Source organism: Pseudophryne corroboree, chromosome 11 (genome assembly GCF_028390025.1).
Source record: "Pseudophryne corroboree isolate aPseCor3 chromosome 11, aPseCor3.hap2, whole genome shotgun sequence".
NCBI classification, from domain to species: domain Eukaryota; kingdom Metazoa; phylum Chordata; class Amphibia; order Anura; family Myobatrachidae; genus Pseudophryne; species Pseudophryne corroboree.
The window spans coordinates 218,793,035-218,814,641 of NC_086454.1; the positions used below are offsets into that span (position 1 = coordinate 218,793,035).

Here is a 21,607-nt window from a genome sequence, read left to right on the forward strand (position 1 = left end):
AGAAGACAGGTGAGTATAAGAAGAATGATCTTCTATCAAGTTAGTGACGGCTGAGGTGCGGCGCGGCTGGCGGGAGCGCATCGCGCCATTGCCGCCCACACACACAGGCACTACAGGGTGCAGGGCGTGGGGGGGCCCTGGGCAGCAAGAAAAATACCTTAAATTGGCTAAAAGGGGGCATAAGTTGCCGCTGGCACAGCCCTACCCCCCGCCAGTATAAATATTAGTGTTTTTAGTAGTGTAAGGACGTGCCATTGCGGGGCGGAGCTTCTTCCTCGGGCAGCCAGCACACTACTCAGCGCCATTTTCTCTCTCTCCTCAGACTGCAGGGAACACGCTTGTCCTCTCCTCCACTTCTGACAAGTACAGGGTGCTATTAAGGGGGGCACAGGGCGATTGTGCTGCATTTGATAGTGTATATTACTATTTAAAAAGCACTGTTGGGCTGTGGACATACTGTGTTCACAGGAAATACTGGCGCTGGGATTGTGAACTGGCTGCTCCTATCCTGTGTCCCTCTGACAGATTTTACTGTGGGTCTGTCCCCAAAATAAGTCCTAGTGTGTCTGTTGGTGTGCTGTACACGTGTGAGGCATGTCTGAGGCAGGGAGTACCTCCCCGGAGGAAGCCATTTTAGGGACGCAGAGTTGTAATGTGGTGGCGCTACCGGCACACCAAGAGCCTGCATGGGTGAAAGAGATACGTGACAGTATGCATCTGATTAACCGTAGATTAGATAAGTCTGAATCTAAGGCTGCATGCTGGAGAAAATCTGTGGAAGATGTGATTTTTCAGGATGATGTTATTCCTTATGCGGGCGGCCCCTCTGGGTCACATAAGTGACCATTTGCAAATGTTGTAAACACTGATACCGACATGGATTCTGACTCTTGTGTCGACGATAGTGAATCCAGAGAGATAGACCATAAATTGGCAAAAAATATACAATATATGATTGTGGCTCTAAGGCACGTGTCGGAGGTTACAGAATCCACTCCTGTACCTCAGGAGAAGGCATATTTATGTAAGGAAAAGAAGTCCAAAGTCACGTTCCCTCCTTCATACAAACTAAATGCTCTGTTTGAAGGGATGTGGGTGAATCCTGATAAAAGATTTCATATTCCCAAAAGGATTCACATAGCTTACCCTTTCCCGTCTGAGGACAGGAAAAAGTGGGAGTCACCCTCTGTGTTAGACAGTGCACTTTCCAGGTTGACAAAGAAGGTAATTCTCCCTGCTCCTGGCACGGCTTCTCTTAAAGAGCCGGCAGACCGCAAAATGGAAACGACATTGAAATCCATTTATGTTACCAATGGTTCACTGATCAGGCCCACTATTGCCTGCGCATGGGTGAGTCGCGCTATTGAAAAATGGTCAGAAAGCGTGTCATCAGAAATTGACACGATCGATAAAGATGAGATACTCCTTAAGTTAGGGAATATCAAGGACGCTGCCGCCTACATGCTGGAAGCAATTAAGTATATTGGGCTATTGAGTTCACAGGCCGCTACCATGACAGTATCGGCTAGGCGGGCGTTGTGGATTCGCCAGTGGAACGCGGGTGCAGATTCCAAAAGAAACATGGAGGCTCTCCCATATAAAGGTGAGGCCTTATTTGGCGATCGCCTGGATGCGTTAGTCTCGGCAGCTACCGCAGGTAAGTCGACATTTTTGCCCTCTGCACCAGCAAAAAAGACCTATCACCCGCAAATGCAGTCCTTTCGTCCCAATATATACAAAAAGATGAGAGGTTCCCCCTTCTTTGCAGGTAGTGGAAGGGGAAGTGGAAGGGGAAAGAAGCCCACAGCGGCTCCAGGTTCCCAAGAGCAGAAGTCCCCCCCTACTTCTGCCAAATCCCCAGCATGACGCTGGAGCTCCCTTGCCAGTTTCTCCGTCAGAAAGAGAAGCAGTAACAGCGGCAATCCAAAAATTATGTCAAGACCAGGTCATAGTCCTGGTACTGTTGTCAAAACAAGGGAGGGGTTGTTATTCAAGCCTCTTTGTGGTTCCAAAGCCGGACGGCTCAGTTAGAACGGTCCTAAATCTAAAGGATCTGAATTGTTACCTAAAAAGGTTCAAGTTCAAGATGGAATCACTTCGGGCAGTGATTGCCAGTCTGGAGGAGGGGAACTACTTGGTGTCGGTGGACATAAAGGATGCTTACCTGCATGTTCCCATTTATCCTCCTCACCAGGCTTATCTGAGATTCGCGGTTCAGGATTGCCATTACCAATTCCAGACGTTACCTTTTCGGGCTCTCCATGGCGCCAAGGGTATTCACCAAGGTAATGGCGGAGATGATGGTTCTCCGTCAGAAAGGAGGCAATATAATTACTTATCTGGATGACCTCATGATAAAGGCGAGATCCAGGGAGCAGTTGTTACAAAACATATCACTCTCTCTGTCAATACTCCAACAACACGGGTGGATCATAAATTACCCAAAGTCACAGTTGGAACCGACGACAAGGTTGTCTTTCCTCGGGATGATTCTGGACACAGAAGTTCAGAGTATTTCTTCCGCTGGAAAAGGCTCTGGAAATCCAGAAAATTGTAAAACAGATATTGAAACCATCAAGTGTGTCGATCCATCAGTGCATTTGGTTGGTGGGGAAGATGGTGGCGGCCTACGAGGCCATACAGTTTGCCAGGTTCCATGCCAGAGTATTCCAGTGGGACCTGTTGGACAAGTGGTCGGGTCACACATACACATGCACAGAAAGATAATCCTGTCGTCAAAAACCAGGATTTCGCTCCTGTGGTGGTTACACAGATCTCACCTACTAGAGGGACGCAGGTTCGGGATTCACGACTGGGTCCTGGTAACCACGGATGCAAGTCTCCGAGGCTGGGGAGCAGTCTCTCAGGGAGATAACTTCCAGGGACGTTGGTCACAACAGGAAGCCTGCCTTCACATAAACGTTTTGGAGCTAAGAGCCATTTACAATGGCCTTCAACAAGCGTTACATCTTCTTCAAGACCGTCCCGTGCAGATCCAGGTGGACAATGTAACAGCAGTGACATACATAAACAGGCAGGGCGGAACGAAAAGCAGAGCAGCAATGGCAGAGGCGACAAAAATCCTCCGCTGGGCAGAAAAACATCTACAAGCTCTGTCGGCAATATTCATTCCGGGAGTAGACAACTGGGAAGCAGACTTCCTCAGCAGACACGATACGATCTCCATCCAGGAGAGTGGGGCCTCCACCAAGAAGTCTTCGCAGAGGTGACAAGTCTTTGGGGAGTTCCTCAAATAGATATGATGGTGTCTCGTCTCAACAAGAAGCTTCAGAGATACTGTTCCAGGTCGAGAGACCCTCAAGCAGTAGCAGTGGATGCACTGGTGACCCAGTGGGTGTTTCCGTCAGTGTATGTCTTCCCTCCACTTCCGCTGATCCCAAAAGTACTCAGGATCATAAGAAAAACAAGGGTACGAGCAATCTTCATTGCCCCAGACTGGCCAAGGAGGGCTTGGTACCCAGATCTTCAGTAGTTACTCATAGGAGATCCTCGGCCTCTTCCTCCTCGAGAGGACCTGCTGCAGCAGGGGCCGTGCGTGTACCAAGACTTACCGCGGCTACGTTTGACGGCATGGCTGTTGAGCGCCGTATCCTAGCCAGGAAGGGTATTCCCGAGGAGGTCATCCCCACCCTTATTCAGGCCAGAAAGGGAGTAACGTCAAAACATTACCACCGTATTTGGAGAAAATATGTATCTTGGTGTGAATCCATGAAAGCTCCTATGGAAGAGTTTCACTTAGGACATTTTCTCAACTTTTTGCAGGATGGTGTGGAGGCGGGCCTCCGATTGGCATCAATCAAGGTCCAGATTTCGGCCTTGTCAGTGTTTTTCCAGAAACAATTGGCCTCTCTTTCAGAGGTTCAGACCTTTGTGAAAGGAGTTCTGCACATCCAGCCTCCATTCGTACCTCCAGTGGCACCATGGGACCTTAACGTGGTATTGCAGTTCCTTCAGTTGGATTGGTTTGAGCCTCTACAAAAGATAGAGTTGACGTTTCTCGTTTCTCACTTGGAAAGTGGTGATGCTTTTGGCTTTGGCATCCGCAAGGCGGGTGTCTGAATTGGGGGCCTTGTCTCACAAGAGCCCTTACCTGATCTTCCATGAGGATAGGACAGAGTTGAGGACTCGGCAACATTTTCTTTCGAAGGTGGTTTCTTCTTTCCACATAAACGATCCTATTGTAGTGCCCCTTAATTACTGACACATTCACTGATTCAAAATCTCTATATGTGGTTAGTGCTTTGAAAATCTATGTCGCTAGAACGGCTCGTAAAGGGAAAACAGAGGCTCTGTTTGTCCTGTATGCTCGCAACAAGATTGGCTGTCCTGCTTCCAAGCAGACTATTGCACGTTGGATTAGAAATACAATTCATCAAGCTCATACTACGGCTGTATTGCCGTTACCGACGTCGGTAAAGGCCCACTTCACTAGGAAAGTGGGCTAATCCTGGGCTGCTGCCCGGGGGGTCTTGGCACTACAACTTTGCCAAGCAGCTACTTGGTCAGGGTCAAACACATTTGCTAAGTTCTACAAGTTTGACACCTTGGCCGATGATGACCTTCAAGTTTGGTCAATCGGTGCTGCAGGGTCATCTGCACTCTCCCGCCCTTACTGGAGCTTTGGTATAGTCCCCATGGTCTTGATGTCGTCCCCAGCCTCCTCTAGGACGTATGAGAAAATAGGATTTTGATACATACCGGTTAATCCTTTTCTCCTAGTCCGTAGAGGATGCTGGGCGCCCATCCCAGTGCGTATTTTACATGCAGTTTAATCATTACAGTTACACAAGTTGTGTTATTTTAGTTCAGCATGTTGCTGCAATTGGTTCATGCCTGTTGGCGTGTGTTATGTTGAATGCCATGTGTGCGGCATGGTTGAGGGTGTGAGTTGGTAGATATCTCACCGCTAGTTAAGTAATTCCTTTCCTCGGAATGTCAGTCTCCCTGGGCACAGTTCCTTCAACTGAAGTCTGGAGGAGGGGCATAGAGAGAGGAGCCAGTTCACACCCAATGAAAAGTCTTTAGAGTGCCCATGTCTCCTGCGGATCCCGTCTATACCCCATGGTCTTGATGTCTTCCCCAGCATCCCCTACGTACTAGGAGAAAAGGATTTACCGGTAGGTATCAAAATCCTATTACCGTATATCAATATAAATATATTATGGGATGCAGTCATAATGTAAACCGTGACAATGTTAAGATTCAAAATATTGATATGGTTAAAATCATAATATACAGTAATGATGGTATCCCTGTCTGTAGAAGTGGTATTAAGTTATAAAGTGATTGACCTAGGAAATAACAGAGGTGTATGTGTGGGATGTATTCAAATGCCAGTGGTCGGGAACCTTGCGTTCAGGAGACTGACGCTGGAATCCATGCATTCAACATTTTACTGGCGGTCGAAAATTCCGACACCCCCCTCCCCCATTCCCACTCGCTTGGTGGATCCACGCCACCAACTGAGTGGGAATAGAACCTGTGGTCTGAAATGTGGCGAGCACAGGATTCTGAGCTGGTGCCTGGGTAGTCCATATTTTTTTTTATTTTTTTTTTAGAAAGGTTTAAATGGAATTTACATATACATATATTATCTATTTACTAACATGGGAGCTCCAGATTGAATTGCTAGGTTGAGAAAACAAGCTGACACATACAAAATCCTTAAATAAAATGTATACCCAATTTAAATACAGTATACTATATACAGTGACATCATTTTATTTCTAATTGTAAGTTAAAATTTATTTGTATTGCATGACAGGCAGTCAGGAGTCTGTCGGTCAGCATACCAACCCCAGTATCCTGGCAGCGGAATGCCGACGGGGGGAGGGGAGGGGCGAGCGCAACAAGCCCCTTTCGGGCTCGGTGGTGACCGCTCTATGGGTGTCGTGGACACCCACGAGTGGAAATAGTCCCTGTTGGTTGGCATGCCGACCATCAGGATAGCGAGGTGTCGGGATGTAGGGGGAGGTAATGTGACTGGCGGTAACATAACTACATAACTACATCCCATTAAAACATACTTTTGCTGCACACTACTGTATATTGAGATGAATGAGTAGATGCCATAGGAGTGTGAACAATGGGTGCATACCCTGCATTTCTTACCTGTACAGAATTTTGTGTTGAATCTGCTGCTGCTGAAGAAAACATTCCGAAAATGGTGTGGTGCCCATATGCAAAGTGATTTGGGAATGTGCAGTAGAGATGTTTCCGGAGACATGCACATAATCTACAGTGCTGCAGAGAGGAGGGGGTCCACATGGAATGTGCACAAGGGCCCCCTCCTCTCTTAAAATGCCCCTGGTAGATGATGTATCTTTTGATCTTTGATATAATACAGCAACAATCCTAATGTTGGACAAATGTGTATTATGTTCAAACAAAATTTTACAGTATTTCATTATTTCTCTGACGTCCTAGTGGATGCTGGGAACTCCGTAAGGACCATGGGGAATAGCAGGCTCCGAAGGAGGCTGGGCACTCTAGAAAGATCTTACACTACCTGGTGTGCACTGGCTCCTCCCACTATGACCCTCCTCCAAGCCTTAGTTAGATTTCGTGCCCGGCCGAGGTTGGATGCACACTAGGGGCTCTCCTGAGCTCTTAGAAAGTTATAGTCTTAGAATTTGTTATTTTCAGTGAGACCTGCTGGCAACAGGCTCACTGCAGCGAGGGACTAAGGGGAGAAGAAGCGAACTCGCCTGCTTGCAGCCGGATTGGGCTTCTTAGGCTACTGGACACCATTAGCTCCAGAGGGATCGACCGCAGGCCCAGCCTTGATGTTCGGTCCCGGAGCCGCGCCGCCGTCCCCCTTACAGAGCCAGAAGCAAGAAGATGGTCCGGAAAATCGGCGGCATGAAGACATCCTGTCTTCACCAAGGTAGCGCACAGCACTGCAGCTGTGCGCCATTGCTCCTCATACACACTTCACACTCCGGTCACTGAGGGTGCAGGGCGCTGGGGGGGGCGCCCTGAGGCAGCAATAAAAACACCTTGGCTGGCTAAAATACCTCAATATATAGCCCCTGGGGCTATATATGAGGTAAATACCCCTGCCAGAATCACATAAAAAGCGGGAGAATACGCCGCGAAAAAGGGGCGGAGCCTATCTCCTCAGCACACTGGCGCCATTTTTCCCTCACAGCTTGGCTGGAAGGAAGCTCCCTGGCTCTTCCCTGCAATTCTACAGTACAGTAAGAGGGAAAAGAGAGGGGGGGCATTAAAATTGGCACTGTATACAGTATATTATATTGAAAAGCAGTTATTAGTGACATAACTCAGTTAGTCCCTGTATATATACATAGCGCTCTGGTGTGTGCTGGCATACTCTTACTCTGTCCCCCCAAAGGGCTTTTGTGGGTCCTGTCCTCTGTTTGAGCATTCCCTGTGTGTGTGGAGTGTGTCGGTACGGCTGTGTCGACATGTTTGAGGAGGATAATGATGTGGAGGAGGAGCAGATGCCTTTAGCAGGGATGTCACCCCCTGGGGGTCAGACACCTGAGTGGATGGTATTATGGCAGGAAATGAGTGCACGTATAGACTCCTTACATAAAAAATTTGACGACATGCCGACTGTGGGACAGCCGAGTCTAAAGCTCGTGCCTGTCCAGGTGTCTCAAAAGTCATCAGGGGCTCTGAAACGCCCGCTATCTCAGGTGGCACAAGTAGATGTCGACACGGATACTGACACCAGTGTCGACGACGATGAGTCAAATTTAATGCCAGTTAAGTCCATTCACTGCATGATTGAGGCAATGAAAGAGGTGTTAAATATTTCTGATTTACATCCAGGTACCACAAAAAAGGGTATTATGTTTAGGGAGAAAAAACTACCTGTAGTTTTTCCCCCGTCAGATGAATTAAATGAAGTGTGTGAAGAAGCGTGGGCTTCCCCTGATAAGAAATTGGTAATTCCTAAGAAGCTACTAATGGCGTTCCCTTTCCCGCCAGAGGATAGGTTACGTTGGGAAACACCCCCGAGGGTGGATAAAGCGCTCACACGTTTGTCTAAAAAGGTGGCACTACCGTCCCAGGATACGGCTGCCCTTAAGGAACCTGCTGATAGAAAGCAGGAGGCGATCCTGAAGTCTGTATATACACACTCAGGCATTATACTCAGACCAGCTATTGCGTCAGCATGGATGTGCAGTGCTGCCGCTGCGTGGTCAGATAAACTGTCAGAAAATATTGACACGTTAGACAGAGACACGATCCTGTTAACAATTGACCATATCAAAGACTCAGTCTTATACATGAGAGATGCACAGAGGGAAATCTGCCGGCTGGCATCTAAAGTAAGTGCATTATCCATCTCTGCTAGGAGATGCTTATGGACTCGCCAGTGGACTGGAGATGCAGATTCCAAAAGGCAGAGGCAGGGGAAAATGGCTGCAGCAAACAGCAGGTTCCCAGGAACAAAAGTCCTCCCCCGCTTCCTCTTCCAAGTCCGCCGCATGACGGTGGGGCTTCACAGGCGGAGCCAGGTACGGTGGGGGCCCACCTCAGGAATTTCAGCAATCAGTGGGCTTGCTCACAGGTGGATTCCTGGATCCTTCAAATAGTATCTCAGGGATACAGGCTGGAATTCGAGGCGACTCCACCCCGCCGTTTCCTAAAATCCGCCTTGCCGATTGCTCCCTCAGACAGGGAGGCGGTGCTAACAGCGATTCACAAGCTGTATTCCCAGCAAGTGATAATCAAGGTACCCCTACTTCAACAAGGCCGGGGTTACTATTCCACACTTTTTGTGGTGCCGAAACCGGACGGTTCGGTGAGACCCATTTTAAATTTGAAATCCTTGAACACACACATAAAAAAATTCAAGTTCAAGATGGAATCTCTCAGGGCGGTTATTGCAAGCCTGGACGAGGGCGATTACATGGTATCCCTGGACATCAAGGATGCTTACCTGCATGTCCCCATTTACCATCCTCACCAGGAGTACCTCAGATTTGTGGTACAGGATTGCCATTACCAATTCCAGACGCTGCCGTTTGGACTCTCCACGGCACCGAGGGTATTTACCAAGGTTATGGCGGAAATGATGATACTCCTTCGAAAAAAGGGAGTTTTAATTATCCTATACTGGAACGATCTCCTAATAAAGGCACGATCCAAGGAACAGTTGTTAGTGGGAGTAGCACTATCTCAGGAAGTGCTGAGCCAGCACGGTTGGATTCTGAATATCCCAAAGTCACAGCTGGTCCCCACGACACGTCTGATGTTCCTGGGAATGATTCTGGACACGGCCCAGAAAAAAGTGTTTCTCCCGGAGGAGAAAGCCAGGGAGTTGTCTTCTCTAGTCAGAGACCTCCTAAAACCAAAACAGGTATCGGTGCATCACTGCACGCGGGTCCTGGGAAAGATGGTAGCTTCTTACGAAGCAATTCCATTCGGCAGGTTCCATGCCAGAATTTTTCAGTGGGACCTGTTGGACAAGTGGTCCAGATCGCATCTTCAGATGCATCGTTTAATAACCCTGTCTCCACGAACCAGGGTGTCTCTTCTGTGGTGGCTGCACAGTGCTCATCTTCTGGAGGGCCGCAGATTCGGCATACAGGACTGGGTCCTGGTGACCACGGATGCCAGCCTACGAGGCTGGGGGGCAGTCACAAAGGGAAGAAATTTCCAAGGACTATGGTCAAGTCAGGAGACTGCCCTTCACATAAATATTCTGGAACTAAGGGCCATTTACAATGCCCTAAGTCAAGCAAAATCCCTGCTCCTACACCAGCCGGTGCTGATCCAGTCAGACAACATCACGGCAGTCGCCCATGTGAATCGACAGGGCGGCACAAGAAGCAGGACGGCGATGGCAGAAGCCACAAAAATTCTCCGATGGGCGGAGAATCATGTACTAGCACTGTCAGCAGTGTTCATCCCGGGAGTGGACAACTGGGAAGCAGACTTTCTCAGCAGGCACGACCTCCACCCGGGAGAGTGGGGACTTCATCCAGAAGTTTTCCAAATGATTGTAAATCAATAGGGTCGTCCACAGGTGGACATGATGGCGTCCCGCCTAAACAAAAAACTAGAGAAGTATTGCGCCAGGTCAAGAGACCCTCAGGCGATAGCTGTGGACGCTCTAGTGACACCGTGGGTGTACCGGTCAGTTTGTGTTCCCTCCTCTACCTCTCATACCAAAGGTATTGAGAATAATAAGAAAGCGAGGAGTAAGCACAATTCTCGTGGTTCCGGATTGACCGAGAAGAGCGTGGTACCCGGAACTTCAAGAGATGATCTCAGAGGACCCGTGGTCTCTGCCGCTCAGACAAGACCTGTTGCAGCAGGGCCCCTGTCTGTTCCAAGACTTACCGCGGCTGCGTTGACGGCATGGCGGTTGAACGCCGGATCCTGAAGGAAAAGGGCATTCCGGAGGAAGTCATTCCTACGCTTATTAAAGCCAGGAAAGATGTTACAGCTAGAGATGAGCGCCGGAAATTTTTCGGGTTTTGTGTTTTGGTTTTGGGTTCGGTTCCGCGGCCGTGTTTTGGGTTCGACCGCGTTTTGGCAAAACCTCACCGAATTTTTTTTGTCGGATTCGGGTGTGTTTTGGATTCGGGTGTTTTTTTTAAAAAACCCTAAAAAACAGCTTAAATCATAGAATTTGGGGGTAATTTTGATCCCAAAGTATTATTAACCTCAAAAAACATAATTTACACTCATTTTCAGCCTATTCTGAACACATCACACCTCACAATATTATTTTTAGTCCTAAAATTTGCACCGAGGTCGCTGTGTGAGTAAGATAAGCGACCCTAGTGGCCGACACAAACACCGGGCCCATCTAGGAGTGGCACTGCAGTGTCACGCAGGATGGCCCTTCCAAAAAACCCTCCCCAAACAGCACATGACGCAAAGAAAAAAAGAGGCGCAATGAGGTAGCTGACTGTGTGAGTAAGATTAGCGACCCTAGTGGCCGACACAAACACCGGGCACATCTAGGAGTGGCACTGCAGTGTCACGCAGGATGTCCCTTCCAAAAAACCCTCCCCAAACAGCACATGACGCAAAGAAAAAAAGAGGCGCAATGAGGTAGCTGTGTGAGTAAGATTAGCGACCCTAGTGGCCGACACAAACACCGGGCCCATCTAGGAGTGGCACTGCAGTGTCACGCAGGATGTCCCTTCCAAAAAACCCTCCCCAATCAGCACATGATGCAAAGAAAAAGAAAAGAAAAAAGAGGTGCAAGATGGAATTATCCTTGGGCCCTCCCACCCACCCTTATGTTGTATAAACAAAACAGGACATGCACACTTTAACCAACCCATCATTTCAGTGACAGGGTCTGCCACACGACTGTGACTGATATGACGGGTTGGTTTGGACCCCCCCCAAAAAAGAAGCAATTAATCTCTCCTTGCACAAACTGGCTCTACAGAGGCAAGATGTCCACCTCATCTTCACCCTCCGATATATCACCGTGTACATCCCCCTCCTCACAGATTATCAATTCGTCCCCACTGGAATCCACCATCTCAGCTCCCTGTGTACTTTGTGGAGGCAATTGCTGCTGGTCAATGTCTCCGCGGAGGAATTGATTATAATTCATTTTAATGAACATCATCTTCTCCACATTTTCTGGATGTAACCTCGTACGCCGATTGCTGACAAGGTGAGCGGCGGCACTAAACACTCTTTCGGAGTACACACTTGTGGGAGGGCAACTTAGGTAGAATAAAGCCAGTTTGTGCAAGGGCCTCCAAATTGCCTCTTTTTCCTGCCAGTATAAGTACGGACTGTGTGACGTGCCTACTTGGATGCGGTCACTCATATAATCCTCCACCATTCTATCAATGTTGAGAGAATCATATGCAGTGACAGTAGACGACATGTCCGTAATCGTTGTCAGGTCCTTCAGTCCGGACCAGATGTCAGCATCAGCAGTCGCTCCAGACTGCCCTGCATCACCGCCAGCGGGTGGGCTCGGAATTCTGAGCCTTTTCCTCGCACCCCCAGTTGCGGGAGAATGTGAAGGAGGAGATGTTGACAGGTCGCGTTCCGCTTGACTTGACAATTTTGTCACCAGCAGGTCTTTCAACCCCAGCAGACCTGTGTCTGCCGGAAAGAGAGATCCAAGGTAGGCTTTAAATCTAGGATCGAGCACGGTGGCCAAAATGTAGTGCTCTGATTTCAACAGATTGACCACCCGTGAATCCTTGTTAAGCGAATTAAGGGCTGCATCCACAAGTCCCACATGCCTAGCGGAATCGCTCCGTGTTAGCTCCTTCTTCAATGCCTCCAGCTTCTTCTGCAAAAGCCTGATGAGGGGAATGACCTGACTCAGGCTGGCAGTGTCTGAACTGACTTCACGTGTGGCAAGTTCAAAGGGCATCAGAACCTTGCACAACGTTGAAATCATTCTCCACTGCACTTGAGACAGGTGCATTCCATCTCCTATATCGTGCTCAATTGTATAGGCTTGAATGGCCTTTTGCTGCTCCTCCAACCTCTGAAGCATATAGAGGGTTGAATTCCACCTCGTTACCACTTCTTGCTTCAGATGATGGCAGGGCAGGTTCAGTAGTTTTTGGTGGTGCTCCAGTCTTCTGTACGTGGTGCCTGTACGCCGAAAGTGTCCCGCAATTTTTCTGGCCACCGACAGCATCTCTTGCACGCCCCTGTCGTTTTTTAAAAAATTCTGCACCACCAAATTCAAGGTATGTGCAAAACATGGGACGTGCTGGAATTTGCCCATATTTAATGCACACACAATATTGCTGGCGTTGTCCGATGCCACAAATCCACAGGAGAGTCCAATTGGGGTAAGCCATTCCGCGATGATCTTCCTCAGTTGCCGTAAGAGGTTTTCAGCTGTGTGCGTATTCTGGAAAGCGGTGATACAAAGCGTAGCCTGCCTAGGAAAGAGTTGGCGTTTGCGAGATGCTGCTACTGGTGCCGCCGCTGCTGTTCTTGCGGCGGGAGTCCATACATCTACCCAGTGGGCTGTCACAGTCATATAGTCCTGACCCTGCCCTGCTCCACTTGTCCACATGTCCGTGGTTAAGTGGACATTGGGTACAACTGCATTTTTTAGGACACTGGTGAGTCTTTTTCTGACGTCCGTGTACATTCTCGGTATCGCCTGCCTAGAGAAGTGGAACCTAGATGGTATTTGGTAACGGGGGCACACTGCCTCAATAAATTGTCTAGTTCCCTGTGAACTAACGGCGGATACCGGACGCACGTCTAACACCAACATAGTTGTCAAGGACTCAGTTATCCGCTTTGCAGTAGGATGACTGCTGTGATATTTCATCTTCCTCGCAAAGGACTGTTGAACAGTCAATTGCTTACTGGAAGTAGTACAAGTGGGCTTACGACTTCCCCTCTGGGATGACCATCGACTCCCAGCGGCAACAACAGCAGCGCCAGCAGCAGTAGGCGTTACACGCAAGGATGCATCGGAGGAATCCCAGGCAGGAGAGGACTCGTCAGACTTGCCAGTGACATGGCCTGCAGGACTATTGGCATTCCTGGGGAAGGAGGAAATTGACACTGAGGGAGTTGGTGGGGTGGTTTGCGTGAGCTTGGTTACAAGAGGAAGGGATTTACTGGTCAGTGGACTGCTTCCGCTGTCACCCAAAGTTTTTGAACTTGTCACTGACTTATTATGAATGCGCTGCAGGTGACGTATAAGGGAGGATGTTCCGAGGTGGTTAACGTCCTTACCCCTACTTATTACAGCTTGACAAAGGGAACACACGGCTTGACACCTGTTGTCCGCATTTCTGGTGAAATACCTCCACACCGAAGAGCTGATTTTTTTGGTATTTTCACCTGGCATGTCAACGGCCATATTCCTCCCACGGACAACAGGTGTCTCCCCGGGTGCCTGACTTAAACAAACCACCTCACCATCAGAATCCTCCTGGTCAATTTCCTCCCCAGCGCCAGCAACACCCATATCCTCCTCATCCTGGTGTACTTCAACACTGACATCTTCAATCTGACTATCAGGAACTGGACTGCGGGTGCTCCTTCCAGCACTTGCAGGGGGCATGCAAATAGTGGAAGGCGCATGCTCTTCACGTCCAGTGTTGGGAAGGTCAGGCATCGCAAACGACACAATTGGACTCTCCTTGTGGATTTGGGATTTCAAAGAACGCACAGTTCTTTGCGGTGCTTTTGCCAGCTTGAGTCTTTTCAGTTTTCTAGCGAGAGGCTGAGTGCTTCCATCCTCATGTGAAGCTGAACCACTAGCCATGAACATAGGCCAGGGCCTCAGCCGTTCCTTGCCACTCCGTGTGGTAAATGGCATATTGGCAAGTTTACGCTTCTCCTCCGACAATTTTATTTTAGGTTTTGGAGTCCTTTTTTTTCTGATATTTGGTGTTTTGGATTTGACATGCTCTGTACTATGACATTGGGCATCGGCCTTGGCAGACGACGTTGCTGGCATTTCATCGTCTCGGCCATGACTAGTGGCAGCAGCTTCAGCACGAGGTGGAAGTGGATCTTGATCTTTCCCTAATTTTGGAACCTCAACTTTTTTGTTCTCCATATTTTATAGGCAGAACTAAAAGGCACCTCAGGTAAACAATGGAGATGGATGGATTGGATACTAGTATACAATTATGGACGGACTGCCACGGTTAGGTGGTATAAAAAAACCACGGTTAGGTGGTATATATTATAATAATAATACAATTATGGATGGACGGACTGCCTGCCGACTGCCGACACAGAGGTAGCCACAGCCGTGAACTACCGCACTGTACACTGGTTGATAAAGAGATAGTAGTATACTCGTAACAACTAGTATGACACTATGACGACGGTATAAAGAATGAAAAAAAAACCACGGTTAGGTGGTATATATTATAATAATAATACAATTATGGATGGACGGACTGCCTGCCGACTGCCGACACAGAGGTAGCCACAGCCGTGAACTACCGCACTGTACACTGGTTGATAAAGAGATAGTAGTATACTCGTAACAACTAGTATGACACTATGACGACGGTATAAAGAATGAAAAAAAAACCACGGTTAGGTGGTATATATTATAATAATAATACAATTATGGATGGACGGACTGCCTGCCGACTGCCGACACAGAGGTAGCCACAGCCGTGAACTACCGCACTGTACACTGGTTGATAAAGAGATAGTAGTATACTCGTAACAACTAGTATGACACTATGACGACGGTATAAAGAATGAAAAAAAAACCACGGTTAGGTGGTATATATTATAATAATAATACAATTATGGATGGACGGACTGCCTGCCGACTGCCGACACAGAGGTAGCCACAGCCGTGAACTACCGCACTGTACACTGGTTGATAAAGAGATAGTAGTATACTCGTAACAACTAGTATGACACTATGACGACGGTATAAAGAATGCAAAAAAAACCACAGTTAGGTGGTATATATTATAATAATAATACAATTATGGATGGACGGACTGCCTGCCGACTGCCGACACAGAGGTAGCCACAGCCGTGAACTACCGCACTGTACACTGGTTGATAAAGAGATAGTAGTATACTCGTAACAACTAGTATGACACTATGACGACGGTATAAAGAATGCAAAAAAAAACCACGGTTAGGTGGTATATATTATAATAATAATACAATTATGGATGGACGGACTGCCTGCCGACTGCCGACACAGAGGTAGCCACAGCCGTGAACTACCGCACTGTACACTGGTTGATAAAGAGATAGTAGTATACTCGTAACAACTAGTATGACACTATGACGACGGTATAAAGAATGCAAAAAAAACCACGGTTAGGTGGTATATATTATAATAATAATACAATTATGGATGGACGGACTGCCTGCCGACTGCCGACACAGAGGTAGCCACAGCCGTGAACTACCGCACTGTACACTGGTTGATAAAGAGATAGTAGTATACTCGTAACAACTAGTATGACACTATGACGACGGTATAAAGAATGAAAAAAAAACCACGGTTAGGTGGTATATATTATAATAATAATACAATTATGGATGGACGGACTGCCTGCCGACTGCCGACACAGAGGTAGCCACAGCCGTGAACTACCGCACTGTACACTGGTTGATAAAGAGATAGTAGTATACTCGTAACAACTAGGATGACACTATGACGGTATAAAGAATGAAAAAAAAACCACGGTTAGGTGGTAGGTATATAATAATAAATAATACAATTCTGGTCGGACGGACTGCCTGCCGTGTGCCGACACAGAGGTAGCCACAGCCGTGAACTACCGCACTGTACACTGGTTGATAAAGAGATAGTAGTATACTCGTAACAATTAGGATGACACTATGACGGTATAAAGAATGAAAAAAAAACCACGGTTAGGTGGTAGGTATATAATAATAAATAATACAATTCTGGTCGGACGGACTGCCTGCCGTGTGCCGACACAGAGGTAGCCACAGCCGTGAACTACCGCACTGTACACTGGTTGATAAAGAGATAGTAGTATACTCGTAACAATTAGGATGACACTATGACGGTATAAAGAATGAAAAAAAAACCACGGTTAGGTGGTAGGTATATAATAATAAATAATACAATTCTGGTCGGACGGACTGCCTGCCGTGTGCCGACACAGAGGTAGCCACAGCCGTGAACTACCGCACTGTACACTGGTTGATAAAGAGATAGTAGTATACTCGTAACAATTAGGATGACACTATGACGGTATAAAGAATGAAAAAAAAACCACGGTTAGGTGGTAGGTATATAATAATAAATAATACAATTCTGGTCGGACGGACTGCCTGCCGTGTGCCGACACAGAGGTAGCCACAGCCGTGAACTACCGCACTGTACACTGGTTGATAAAGAGATAGTAGTATACTCGTAACAATTAGGATGACACTATGACGGTATAAAGAATGAAAAAAAAACCACGGTTAGGTGGTAGGTATATAATAATAAATAATACAATTCTGGTCGGACGGACTGCCTGCCGTGTGCCGACACAGAGGTAGCCACAGCCGTGAACTACCGCACTGTACACTGGTTGATAAAGAGATAGTAGTATACTCGTAACAATTAGGATGACACTATGACGGTATAAAGAATGAAAAAAAAACCACGGTTAGGTGGTAGGTATATAATAATAAATAATACAATTCTGGTCGGACGGACTGCCTGCCGTGTGCCGACACAGAGGTAGCCACAGCCGTGAACTACCGCACTGTACACTGGTTGATAAAGAGATAGTAGTATACTCGTAACAATTAGGATGACACTATGACGGTATAAAGAATGAAAAAAAAACCACGGTTAGGTGGTAGGTATATAATAATAAATAATACAATTCTGGTCGGACGGACTGCCTGCCGTGTGCCGACACAGAGGTAGCCACAGCCGTGAACTACCGCACTGTACTGTGTCTGCTGCTAATATAGACTGGTTGATATTTAAAGAGATATTAGTAGTATACAACAATACTATACTGGTGGTCAGGCACTGGTCACCACTCCTGCAGCAAAAGTGTGCACTGTTAATTAATATAATTGTACTCCTGGCTCCTGCTAACAACCTGCAGTGCTCCCCAGTCTCCCCCACAATTAATTATAAGCTTTTAATTTATACATTGATGACTGTGCAGCACACTGGGCTGAGCTGAGTGCACACAGACTGAGTCACACTGTGTGACTGACTGTGCTGTGTATCGTTTTTTTTTTCAGGCAGAGAACGGATATAGCAGAGAGAAGTGAACGGATATATTATATTAAATAAAAGTTAACTAGCAACTGCACTGGTCACTGACTGTGGTAAACTAACTCTGTCTGCGACTCTGCACAATCTCTCTCTATCTAATCTATCTATCTCTATTCTAATGGAGAGGACGCCAGACACGTCCTCTCCCTATCAATCTCAATGCACGAGTGAAAATGGCGGCGACGCGCGGCTCCTTATATAGAATCCGAGTCTCGCGAGAATCCGACAGCGTCATGATGACGTTCGGGCGCGCTCGGGTTAACCGAGCAAGGCGGGAAGATCCGAGTCGCTCGGACCCGTGGAAAAAAAAGTGAAGTTCGTGCGGGTTCGGATTCAAAGAAACCGAACCCGCTCATCTCTAGTTACAGCAAAGCATTATCACCGCATATGGCGGAAATATGTTGCATGGTGTGAGGCCAAAAAGGCCCCAACAGAGGAATTTCAACTAGGTCGATTTCTGCATTTCCTGCAAGCAGGAGTGAATATGGGCCTAAAACTGGGCTCCATTAAGGTACAGATCTCGGCTCTGTCAATTTTCTTTCAAAAAGAACTAGCTTCAGTACCTGAAGTTCAGACATTTGTGAAAGGAGTGCTGCATATTCAGCTCCCATTTGTGCCTCCTGTGGCACCTTGGGATCTCAACGTGATGTTGAGTTTCTTAAAATCACATTGGTTTGAGCCACTAAAAACCGTGGATCTGAAATATCTCACGTGGAAAGTGGTCATGTTATTGGCCTTGGCTTCAGCCAAGCGAGTGTCAGAATTGGCGGCTTTATCATGTAAAAGCCCTTATCTGATTTTCCATATGGATAGGGCAGAATTGAGGACTCGTCCCCAGTTTCTCCCTAAGGTGGTGTCAGCGTTTCACCTGAACCAGCCTATTGTGGTGCCTGCGGCTACTAAGGATTTGGAGGACTCCAAGTTGCTAGACGTTGTCAGGGCCCTGAAAATATATGTTTCCAGGACGGCTGGAGTCAGAAAATCTGACTCGCTGTTTATCCTGTATGCACCCAACAAGCTGGGTGCTCCTGCTTCTAAGCAGACTATTGCTCGTTGGATTTGTAGTACAATTCAGCTTGCACATTCTGTGGCAGGCCTGCCACAGCCAAAATCTGTAAAAGCCCATTCCACACGGAAGGGGGCTCTTCTTGGGCGGCTGCCCGAGGGGTCTCAGCTCTACAACTTTGCCGAGCAGCTACTTGGTCAGGGGCAAATACGTTTGCTAAATTCTACAAATTTGATACCCTGGCTGAGGAGGACCTGGAGTTCTCTCATTCGGTGCTGCAGAGTCATCCGCACTCTCCCGCCCGTTTGGGAGCTTTGGTATAATCCCCATGGTCCTTACGGAGTTCCCAGCATCCACTAGGACGTCAGAGAAAATAAGAATTTACTCACCGGTAATTCTATTTCTCGTAGTCCGTAGTGGATGCTGGGCGCCCATCCCAAGTGCGGATTGTCTGCAATACTTGTACATAGTTATTGTTAACTAAATCGGGTTATTGTTGAGCCATCTGTTGAGAGGCTCTATTGTTTCATACTGTTAACTGTGTTTCATATCACGAGTTGTACGGTGTGATTGGTGTGGCTGGTATGAGTCTTACCCGGGATTCAAAATCCTTCCTTATTGTGTACGCTCGTCCGGGCATAGTACCTAACTGAGGCTTGGAGGAGGGTCATAGTGGGAGGAGCCAGTGCACACCAGGTAGTCTAAGATCTTTCTAGAGTGCCCAGCCTCCTTCGGAGCCCGCTATTCCCCATGGTCCTTACGGAGTTCCCAGCATCCACTACGGACTACGAGAAATAGAATTACCGGTGAGTAAATTCGTATTATAAACAGACAAACCAAAACAAATCTAGTGAAATTGCTTCTCATTTGCAGCTGGTGGTTCATACTTCATGATTTCTCGATCCCTTGGTCCAGAATTTGGAGGAGCTGTGGGTCTCTGCTTTTATTTAGGCACGACATTTGCCGGAGCCATGTATATACTGGGAGCAATTGAAATCCTCTTGGTAAGAGACCAGTGTCTGTCTTTTTTTTTTTTTTTTTTATGTATAGCAGTTGGCTGGGTGCATCTTGTCATTAAAAACCACCCAATGCAACATAAGGGGCGTGAATTATGAGTCTGGAGAGTGGAAAGGCAAAGATTACGCTGTTCTAAGATTGCATTTACAGCTGTGAGGTCACTGTAGACTGACTTTCCTCTACCAAGACTGGGTTTTGATCCCAATTACTGGGATTTCAAGTGGTTCCTCCAAAAGGTATTTCTACCATGTCAGACAGAGTATGGTGCTGGGCAAAGATAAATAGGTGGTAGATAAATTATATCTGCAAATCTGATGACATATAACCATTCTCCCGACATTATTAGACTTATGTGTATATTCAATTACTGTCGGAAGCTTCCGTCTTGTCGGAAAGACAGCAGTTTCCGACAGTTTTAGGTCGGAAGGGGTTCCGACCTATTAATTACGGCCCCATTTATTCCGACAAGTCGGAAAACCCGACTTGTCGGAATGCACGCTGATCGGCGGCTTCAGCCGCCGATCAGCGTGCATTGTCGGAAGCGGGGCCAAACCCGACAGTTTTTAGCCCCGTTGTTGACATATAGGTAATTGTCCGCACTCAATATAATATTAGGGCAATGGATGTTGTCTGAATCAAAATATAATTCATTATAAATAGGCGATGTAACCATAATGAACAGTATACTGGATATATATAGTAAGGAATAGATATGAAATAAGTTTGAATGTATGAGGTAATGTGTATGCTTTTGTGTGTATAGGCATAGTAGGGAATAATGTAATGCAATGTCTACATACAGATATATGTCTGTAGCAAATGAATAATTTGATTCTGATAGATAAAATCAGCAAGCCACTTGGTTTAGGTCACTTCAAAGGCACACAGGTAATGGCATGCGCAAGGAAGTGCCTAAGACTACAATCAGGAATCTGCATATCCTGAGCAATGTATGTTATTCGGCCTTCTGCTTTGAGACAATGACTCCTAGGATCAATTGAATTAACGAAGTCTCAAATGTTGATGAACACTAGCAGTATTTACACTCCAAAATAACCAAAGGAAAACCTTGATAGATAAACAAATATCAGACGCTATGACTCCAGAATTCACCCCCTGCTCGTCACTGTTGAACAAATTATCTGATATGTTTTACAACACCTTTGAATATGTAAATTGGGATTGTTAAAGTTGGGATATAAGACAGGGTTTGGAGCAGTCTTTAGTTAGTGCAGAGGGAAAGAGACAAGGAAGGATCCTAAGACATCAGAAGAAGGTAGCTATGCATTTAACCCTCAATAATTCTTGCAAGTGTACAGTATGTGTGTTAATTGTTTAAGTTTGTAATATTGTTTGTGTTTGTTTAATATGTACTGCAGTTAATAATAATTATAGGATTTATTATCATTGTGTTTTTCATATCTTGTATTTTGTATACCTAGAATAAAGTGTTATTGAAATAGAGCTATTATTCCATGGTTCAAACTCATTTTTTGGAATCTCTAAATCATACAAATCTGCATATATTATATAAGGCTCTGCAAAGTTGGACAATATATGTATACCCCTAAGGTATAGAGCATTGATATATCAAATGAGCCAGAAGGATACATCCCTGCATAAAGTATATTTACCATGTGCACAGATGTATTGCTTGGACAGTAATTGTTTTCAGTAGCTATATTCATACCCACATAGTCAATGAGCCAGGATTATATATCTCTGTAAAGTATAATTACACTTTACCTTGACATATCTCTTGGACAAGTAGATATATAATTCCTAAACCCAAATGAGCCAATCACATGCATATGTATAGGAATGTTCATATAATGTACATTGCTGTGTGATTGGACTAGTGCTAATCT

The 21,607-nt window shown here is 46.6% G+C and overlaps 1 protein-coding gene across 2 annotated transcripts in view; it reads left to right on the plus strand.

Annotated features, from left to right (window-relative positions):
- Window positions 1-21,607, plus strand: part of SLC12A4 (solute carrier family 12 member 4) — a 939,289-nt gene that overhangs the window by 450,191 nt on the left and 467,491 nt on the right. For both annotated transcript variants that reach the window (XM_063945258.1, XM_063945259.1), the window contains exon 6: window positions 19,596-19,726. In XM_063945258.1, the coding sequence (XP_063801328.1) occupies window positions 19,596-19,726 (131 nt within the window). The remainder of the gene's footprint in view (window positions 1-19,595; window positions 19,727-21,607) is intronic.